This window comes from Physella acuta, unplaced genomic scaffold, assembly GCF_028476545.2.
Source record: "Physella acuta isolate Inbredline_101_S28 unplaced genomic scaffold, ASM2847654v3 ptg000421l, whole genome shotgun sequence".
Taxonomy (NCBI): Eukaryota; Metazoa; Mollusca; class Gastropoda; family Physidae; genus Physella; species Physella acuta.
This window is the reverse complement of record NW_026731940.1, coordinates 245461-254832: the sequence shown is the minus strand read 5'-3', so window position 1 is coordinate 254832 and position 9372 is coordinate 245461. Positions and strand designations below refer to the sequence as shown.

The 9372-nt window shown below is 37.9% G+C and overlaps 1 protein-coding gene across 6 annotated transcripts; it reads left to right on the top strand.

The window, feature by feature from the left end:
• Positions 1-349: 349 nt before the first annotated feature.
• On the top strand, positions 350-6881 carry LOC131942705 (cholinesterase 2-like). 6 transcript variants are annotated; one of them, XM_059302620.1, is made up of 4 exons: positions 350-501; positions 3185-3398; positions 5006-6326; positions 6668-6881. In XM_059302620.1, the coding sequence occupies exons 2-4, from the start codon at positions 3185-3187 to the stop codon at positions 6858-6860; spliced, it is 1728 nt and encodes a 575-aa protein (XP_059158603.1). In that variant the 5' UTR covers positions 350-501; the 3' UTR covers positions 6861-6881. The 6 variants fall into 6 exon arrangements, with proteins under 6 accessions (XP_059158603.1, XP_059158602.1, XP_059158601.1 ...); XM_059302619.1 differs by having other exon boundaries at positions 3182-3398; XM_059302618.1 differs by having other exon boundaries at positions 3177-3398.
• Positions 6882-9372: the final 2491 nt, after the last annotated feature.

The window sequence follows — 9372 nt, the reverse complement described above, 5'->3', positions numbered from 1 at the left end:
TCCATGACTTGGAGTCGTGACTGTGACTGTACTTGTTGAGTATCTTCTAATATGGATTTACCATGAATAACCATGGATTTATCATTCTCACTGTATATAGTGTAAATAAAGTCATCATTTGAAGTTGCCACTATTGCTTGTATTCCTGTGTGAAAACTAACCCACAACAACAAAGAATTCATGTTGTTATATATATATATATATATATATATATATATATATATATATATATAATGATGGAAAATTTGAACCCCCCCCCCCCATGAGACAATCCTGGCTACGCCACTGTGTCTGTGTGTTTTGTGGGTCGACCACTGCCCCAACACTGCCACTCCACCGTACCACACGTAGTGGCCTACACATTATGGAACCTGTCATAGGCTTCGCGCCAATAAACACCAATCTGGGTCTCTGTTCTACGGCACACAGCAGACGTCACACACCAAGATTTAGGGCTCTGCTAGTGTTGCCGTGATAAAACCCCGCTGTGCTGGTACCCAGGTCAGAGAATGTTTTCGTTTTAAATAGTGGTGAAAATTCTGGTTCACGTGTATTACTACTGTGGCCGGCATATTACTCGTGTTCATGTTTTGTTAAGCACGACATACTATAGATGTTTGTTATGGAGGGTGTTGTGTTACTCGCTGCATTGAAATAACTTTGCCATGAGCTAAGTTCTCTGTCAATTTTTTTTTAAAGAGGCGAATTTTTTTTAAAGTTGTTTACGGGGACACACAAAACGGTGGGTTTTTATTATTTATTTATTTAATTATATTTCAATATATTTGTATGGGAATTGGTAAGCTATAAGGTATTCGTGAAAAGTATCAAATAAAAACCTCAAAAATATAATTCTTTTAGTGCAATTATAGAAGCTTTTACAAAAAAAAATATGACAAATATTTTATTTTAGATACAATGCATAGGCATACAATGTTTTTTATTGTACTTTAAGGAAACAATTCCTCAAATTTCTCTGAATTTGAGGTATGAGTCTTGTTAATGTGGATAATTAATTTATTTTTTAAGATACATTGACAAAAAATTGTCATATTGTTTAGTATATCATTGCTCGTATCTGTGCACAGTTTCATTGACATTTATAACCTAAATTTTATTTTTTTATTTATTTTTGTTGGTGTTAATTTGCATAATTGTAACAAAATCACACCCTGTGGTCGATAAAAGTAAAAAGAAAACTTTTAAAAAACTTACTTATGTTTTTTTTTTGTCTTTGAATTGTTATACTATCGGTATACATATTTGTGGCTGAAATTTAAGGATCTTCAAAAAAAGGGTCTAGGGATAGAGGATCCCCTTAACCCGATAGTTTTATTCATCAATTCAGTTGACGAATCCAAACAAAACAACCAAGCTGGGCCACAACTCCTCCATTCCCGCCAACAAAGTTGTGAATTCACCCAAACAATATAATTACCTACCCCTTCAATACACCCCTTCCCCCGAAGAGATGCCTGAAAGTAACACTGCTTCCATACCAGTGGCGGAACTAAAAAACAGGGGCCACCCCGCAAAAAATTTTTTTAGGCCCCCCCCATATAAATATATAGGCCTATATATGTATATATGTGTGTATATATATATATATATATATATATATATATATATATATATATATATATATATATATATATATATATATATATATACTCAAACACAACATACGAACATAGGATACTTATTCATGCTGGCCTGTTCGTGTTATGAGAAATACGTGTTTTTTTTTTATTAAAACAAATTACAACATCATGTCATGAGTGTAAGTCGTAAGTGCATTAGTCTGTTTTGTGAAAATCAGTTTTATATTATCTCTGCCGTACGACCTTTAACCTCCTATCGGTCAAAAGAATATAAAACATGAAAGCTTTCTGTAAATAATGGTTTCTCGTGTCATGTTTATTTTTATGTTTTTTTTTACTTATTTTATTAATTTTAAATACATTTTCTTTTTATACAGTGTCATTCTTTAGTAAATAATTTATAAACAAATAATAATAAAGAGAAGTAATTGCTTTTTAATTTGTTTAGTACAAATCTATTAAAAATGAGCATCAATATTTGACTATTTAAAAAAGGGAAATAAGTCATGGAAGTGGTTTGAACGTTTGCTTATCTTTCATAAGTTTCAATGTAGGAGAAAGACGACTCGGCTTTCACGGTGGTTTAAAAACGAAGGAAAAATGAGCGTGGGGTGGTGTCTATAGAATAAAGATTATCCAACCGCAGCCACGGTAATCTTTTTTACAAAACAAACATTAAGTCAAAAATGCAAGAACATTTTTTTAACTATAACAATTTTTTTTATGGTCGGCCGTGGGCCCCTAAATGGCGTGCCCCCCCCCCCCCCCCCCCGCATTGCGGGGTCTGGCGGCACTGTAGTTCCGCCCCTGTTCCATACGCGTGTATTCACCACGGTGCGATGCTTGAGTGTATAGGAACTTTATTCAGCTCCAACCTGATGAACAACAGTTCACAATTTTTAATGTGCCGGTCTTATCAGTTAAACCCCCCATAGACCCCTCGATATATATATATATATATATATATATATATATATATATATATATATATATATATATATATATATATATATATATATATATATATATATATATATATATTTTGAGGGGGTGCAAATCGAAAGTTTGTCCCCGGGCGCCGGAAAGGGTCGCTACGTCTCTGATATATATATATAATGCTGGAAAAAAATTGACCCCCCCCCCTCCATGAGATGATGCTGGTTACGCTACTGCACTGCGTTACAATATACTTTTGAAATCCGACGATTAATCAGGTGAAGTAGAGCATATCTGTTTCTCAGGACATTTTATATGATAGAAAACGGTGGCTGGAATAACGATGATTGGAGAATCTTTGGAACTGTTTCCATGTAATCTCCACTCAACAGCTTGAGTTAGACTGTAATGCTTTATACACAAGCCTTTTGTCGAATGTCGACTACGAAGATTCTCGAATAGGTCTACATTTAAATAATGTTTCATTAATTTCATCACATAGCCGAATAGGTCTACACCAAATCTCTATATCTTTTAACTTTTTATAACATTTATCATTTAACATTTTTATATAGTTTTGTTTATTCAACATACCCATTGTTTTCAAATAATTTTTAACTTGTATCTATTGCTTTCAAGGGTAGAAGATGTTCGTCCAGATTATCCTCCTTTGGAATTTGGTTACACTGGCATTTTCTGGCCAAGAAAGACTCGTGGTGCAAGCGCCCGTTGGAAAAATCCTGGGACTGAAAGAAACTGCCGTCAATGGAAAAATGTTTTGGTCGTTTAGAGGGGTCCGGTACGCCAAACCTCCACTGGGTCACCTCAGGTTCGCCAAGCCGGAGCCCTACGTCATCCAGGGTAAGTTGGGGGGGGGGGGGGGCTTAAAACAAGAGAATAAGAATACATTCAGAGAGTAGGCTAGTCTAGTGTTATTTCTATTGCAGTTTTTTTTTTACTATCTGGTAAACGGAGTATAGAGGAAGTATTGTGATCTTGCTAGAAATTGAAATCGACATTTTGACAAATCTCGATGTTTTACGCGTCCCTGAGTAGGAAAAATTTAGTTTTGCAATTTTGTCTGTGTATGTGTTTTCTCACGAAAAACGAGTGGTTTATTCGTTATTTCTATCGCTCAATTGCTCTGGAAATGCTACCCCCCCCCCCATCCCACACACACTTTACTGTTGTATACGAGTATACTAAAAATTTAGGGGAACTCACTTCTGCTTTATTTTCCTTTTAACTTAACAGTAGTGTATGCTTTGTCATCAATAAAAATACATGGAAAAATGTAAATGAATTTAATCAAGAACCGTATTATATTTTGTACACACACTTTTATATTATTACTAAAGAAACTTCTTAATCACAGCTCGTGTTTTTCATTTTATTTATATAACCGACCCGTAGGTCTATTTCATCATGAAGATCAGTTGGCCTGCATTTTTTAATTGGTCATTTATTCAATTTAGAAGATTAACTCTCCTTAATAGGGCATAATCAGAGTTTCTTCCAGGCATCTCTTCGCTCTGCCCCCCCCCCCCCGAAGAAACTCTACCGCTCCGCCCCCCCCCCCCACCCGCACGAAATGGAATGTACATAGAAAATATATACTTTTAACAGTGTCCGCCCCCCCCCCCCCCTCCCGAAAATTCAAGTGCCGCCCCCTGTCCCCGGAGAAAAAGTCTGGAAGAAACACTGGGCCTAATAATACATATACACCACTACTTCTTATTATAGACCAATGTTTATGGACTTGATGGCAGATGAAGTAGAGTTCATATGTTTTTGTGAATTCGGCATACGAAGTGATTGTATGGACATTCCTCATAACTTACCAAACTTGAGTCAGGTACCCACGAGAGCTGGGTGGACTCAGGGGCTCGGGTCCGGAGACCGTATTCGACTTTCAGCCAAGCTGCCGTGTGGTCTGTTGCCCGACCATGCCGATACTTCATACAGGCCAATAATTCTTAATACAAACCAGTAGCGTAGCGAGGGGGGGGGGGGGGCATATGTCCCCTGGCGCCGAGCTTAGGGGGCGCCAAAATGGGTTGGAAAAATAAATTGAAAGGTTGAGGGGAGCGCAAATCGAAAGTTTGAGGGGGGTGCAAATGGAAATCTCGAAGGGGGGTGCAAATCGAAAGTTTGAGGGGGGTGCAAATGGAAATCTCGAAGGGGGGTATAAATCGAAAGTTTGAGGGGGGGGGGGGGGGTACAAATCGAACTCTCGAGGGGGGGTGCAATCGTAATTTTGAAAGTTTGAGGGGGGTGCAAATCGAAATCTTGAGGGGGGGGGGGGGGATAAAACGAAAAGTTTGTCCCCGGGCGCCGGGAAGGGTCGCTACGCCTCTGATACAAACCAAAACTTCTTAGTAGGCCCAAATACCATTATTTGTCTTGTATGCCATATAGTACTATAAAGACAACAATTCTTTTATCAACTGTTCTGTTTGTACTTATAGAAGAAATCTTCGACGCCACAGCTGAATGTGCTGCTTGCGTGCAATCCGAGTTACTGCCTTTGATGAAAAAGAACACATCCGAAGACTGTCTTTTCTTAAATATATTTTCTACGAATCCCCAAAATATCCAAGGTCAATTAAAAAAGGTCATGATCTGGATTCACGGAGGTGGTTTCATTTTCGGTTCTGCGAGTGAATATCATCCCGGAAGTTACGTCACGGATCAGGACGTCATCGTCGTCGCGATGAACTACCGGCTTGGGGTTCTGGGATTTTTAACAACGGAGAACGAAGCAAGTTCAGGTAATTATGGTCTCTGGGATCAAATCCTTGCTATCCAGTGGGTGAAGAGCAACATCGCGGCGTTTGGCGGCGACCCAGACGACATCACGATTGCGGGGGAGTCTGCCGGGGCGGCGGCCGTCTCCATTTTATCGTTAAGCTCAGTCACAAAAGGACTTTTTACCAAAGCTTACATGCAGAGTGGGACTGCATTAACTCTGTTAAATAGACCTAAGGAGTCAACTCGTCACGCACTGAGAGCGGCGAAATTTTTAAACTGCTGGGATAAACCAGACGACATAGACATTGATTTAGCCACCGGAAACTTCATCGTCGACTGCCTACGTAAGCGTTCAGCTAGCGAGATCGCCAATGTCCAAGTGATGATTGGTACAAAAATTGTTTTCGTGCCCTATATAGATGGTGTTATAATCCCGAAATCCCCAAGTCAGTTGCTGCAAGACTCCGTATATTTGACAGCAATTGGATTCCCACAAAGGAAATACCTCATGGGTATAAACAACAACGAAGCGAGCCTTGGGGACATTCTTCTGCTTGTGCCCAGACAATTCATTTTCAATCAAAACAACACAACAGCGGAAGAGAAAGACAAAAACTGGCACGATTTTATCGTCAGCTCAACCAGAGATTTCATATCACAACGGTTAGAAGCAGACGATATTTCAGAAGATCTTCTGCGCCAAGTTTACGGTTGGTATGACGCACGATACGGCGCGCAATCAGTTTTTGTACAGTTGGCAGTCGATGTCAATTTTGTCCTGCCCATGTTTGATATCCTGAACACCATTTCAAGTCTGGGATCTGAAGGGCGGTTGCTGTATTTCAACCACTACCCCCGTTACATGAAGGGCGCTTACAGGGGCACCCCGCACGCTTTGGACATTGCCTACCTGTTTGACATGCCCGTGGACTGGATCAAGAGAATCACCGGTGATCAAAATGGAGGCGTGTTTGAGGAAGAGGATGAGAAGCTTAAAAAACTGTTTTCGTCAGTCATCGGGGACTTTGTTAAAACAGGGTAAAAAAATTTAATTCATTTTATGTAGGCTTTGTAGTTAAAAAGTTAAAAAAAATAATAGTACACTATACTATAAAAAAAACTATGATCGATCAAGTTTATGTGTGTGCTGTTGATTCATGTTGCTGCTGAAATGTGTGTTTTTTGTTGTTGTAAATATTGTAATTATTGTAGAGTAGATCTAAGCTGTTTCTGAGTAAAAACCCATTTTGAGTTTTTTGGCTAACAAGTTATCGACTTATTTTGTGTTCATTACTTATTATTCATTATTTGATCATCATATTACATTTTAATTTTATATCTCAAGACAATCATTTTTCTATTACTATCTATTTTTCAAGCAACCCAGAAATAGCCACACGTCACGGTATTACAGAAGGTTGGCCAAGTTATGATCCAGTAGGTGATTACTACCTAGAATTCAACCTTGAGCCTTCCATTAAAAAAAACCTGGCAAGGGATGTGAGAAAGTTGTGGAGTAAAGAAATACCAGCTGGGCTCAAACAACACCAACACACGCACGGAGAGCTTTAGATAATATTTAGAACGTACATGTATTAAGGGGTCGTCCATAACAGTTTCTTCCGGGCATCTCTTCCCCCCCCCCCCCAAAATTTCAAGTGCACCCCCGGAGAAAAAAGTCTGGATGAAACACTGGTCCATAAATGACGTCACATGCGTAGGGGGAGGGGGGGGGGGGGGGTCGGTAATTTTGTGACGATGTGTGATGACGGGGAGGGGGGGGGGTCAGATGGTGCGACGTCACACTTTTGCATTATAAAAAAGAAATGTTAGAAAACGAATTTTAGACGTTATTTCGCGTTTTTAGAAAACTGTTTTAATAAATTATAATAGGAATTGATTAAAATACTCTATTTTGAAAGATTTCAGACAATATTTTGGAAAAATATCGATGTTTAAAAAAAATTCAACTGCAATTTTGAGGGGGGTTGTAGGCTGAGCTGTGACGTCATTTTAGCGGGGGGGGGGGGGTGTCTGACTTTTTGTGACGACGTGTGACGGAGGGGAGGGGGGAGGTAAAAATCGTCCAAAAAAGCGTGACGTCATTTATGGATGACTCCTAAAGTGTAAATTTGTTAAAACTAGCTTTACACTTATTTTGTAAATGCAGTCGTTAAGGCTTTTTAAAAAAATTATTAATTTTTTACATATTTTTATAAACACACAATTGTCAATTAAATATGAAATACAAAGAAGGTTAGAAAATGCAGATTAATAATGTTTTTAACATACGAAGGAGTAATAAGGCCTAACATGTGTGGATATACAAAAAGATAACATAACAATTACAAAAGGGCAACCTAAGCATTTTAAGATAATCTTTTATTCCCTCTTGAGAATATTTGTAATGCGTGTTAGTATTGTTACTGGCAATGCGAGAAACCGTTATTTTTACCGAGTGCCTAGGCTTAGGCAATTTGAAGTATAAGCTCGATTAAGCCCCTCCATCTGTATGTTAGAACTACGAAGGCTTTTCGATTGTTAGATATAAGGGGGTCGGCGTGGTCGAGTCGTTAGAGCTCATGGTTGCTAAACCGAAAAGCCTTGAGCTCGTACTATCGGGTAGGAGACGGAGACCCCCCGAAGAAAGTCTATCGCCCCCCCCCCCCCCCGAACGAGATGGAATTTATATAGTAAACATACACTTTTACTAGTGTCCGCCCCCCCCCCCCCCCGAAAAATGTCGACCGCCCCCCCCCCGAAAATATCAAGTGCCCCCCCCCCCCCCCCCCCCCCCGAGAAAAAAGTCTGGAAGAAACACTGGGTTGAAATCAGAGTAAACGGGCCTATATGGTGCAAAACAAGTTGACACGTATACTTATTTACGTTGGAGGGAATCTCTTCCATCACCAAAATTAAGAACGCAGAAGAAGAAGTTAGATCTAAGTCAATTCTTAGTATCCCATGTCAGTTAAGTGTATGTTATTCAAAATTGCTTTTGATGTCTATAACTAATTGAACTGTTTGTTGAACAATGTAGCTTTCATAGATATATTGCCATGCTGTGTTTTATGATAAATGATAATTAATGATAAAATTGTGATGTCAAATTATGTGCTTGATATATATTAAACAATAAACCACGCAAGATTTGAATTTAATCTTTCTTTTGACAAAAAATACATAATTATTTTTTTCTACAATCAGTTCGAAACCAATTACAATGATTAAAATAATCAAGCTTAAATTTAAACCTTTAAATGTTAATTAGTCAGTTTTTGCTGAGACTGTATTCTACTATGAATCACCAAAGAACAACTGATATTGAATAGTGTAAAAAGTAATTTGTAGGTTGAAAAAAAAATTAATAGATCTATAAAACAGTAAGGGTTGTGATGACTCTTCCATTGTAATCGAGCTCTAGAAATGTAGATGTGACAAAACTGTCCATATTTCAAGAAAACATACTGAATTTTAAAAAAAATTATCAGAGAATTCTTTGTGAGTATATACAATCAAAATCAAATTCTGAAGATGTCCTCACGGAGATAAAAATAAATTACCGCCACGTTTAGCGGAAATCGTTCAATAGGTGGTATAGTCCTACCTGTGTAAATGATTTAATACTTACATGTGAAACATCGTCCACCTGACTTAAATGGTACTCAAGTTATCGGTTTTTGTGAAACCAGAAATAGATTAAGTACTACATCCGGTTATCGGAAATCGCTAAAAATTTATAGAAAAGTACCATTTTGAAATAGAGATCTAATACTTGAATATGAAATTTCGTCAACCTAAATGAAACGGTACTCAAGTTATCATGTTTATACACACATACACATACATACATGTAAACTAATTTTTATTTTACTCTGTGCGATGTTAAACGTCGAAAATAGTCAAAATGTTGTTTTTTGCTTTGCATGTTTACAATACCTCTATACTTCATATTTAAAACAGTATTGATTCGCAACACTCGAAACATTGTGTGAAAACTGCTTTAGTTATTTTTTAAATGTGTCTAATTAGAACATTCCTTCATTTCCAGAGGTCTTTAAAAAAATAAATTGGGCTGGCCATT

Bases quoted from the DNA above. Each gene is read 5' to 3' on its own strand.
- LOC131942705 (XM_059302620.1), top strand. From the start codon at position 3,185: ATGTTCGTCCAGATTATCCTCCTTTGGAATTTGGTTACACTGGCATTT. The intron at 3,399-5,005 runs GTAAGTTGGGGG...TTGTACTTATAG, and splicing joins GGAGCCCTACGTCATCCAGG to AAGAAATCTTCGACGCCACA. The intron at 6,327-6,667 runs GTAAAAAAATTT...CTATTTTTCAAG, and splicing joins GGGGACTTTGTTAAAACAGG to CAACCCAGAAATAGCCACAC.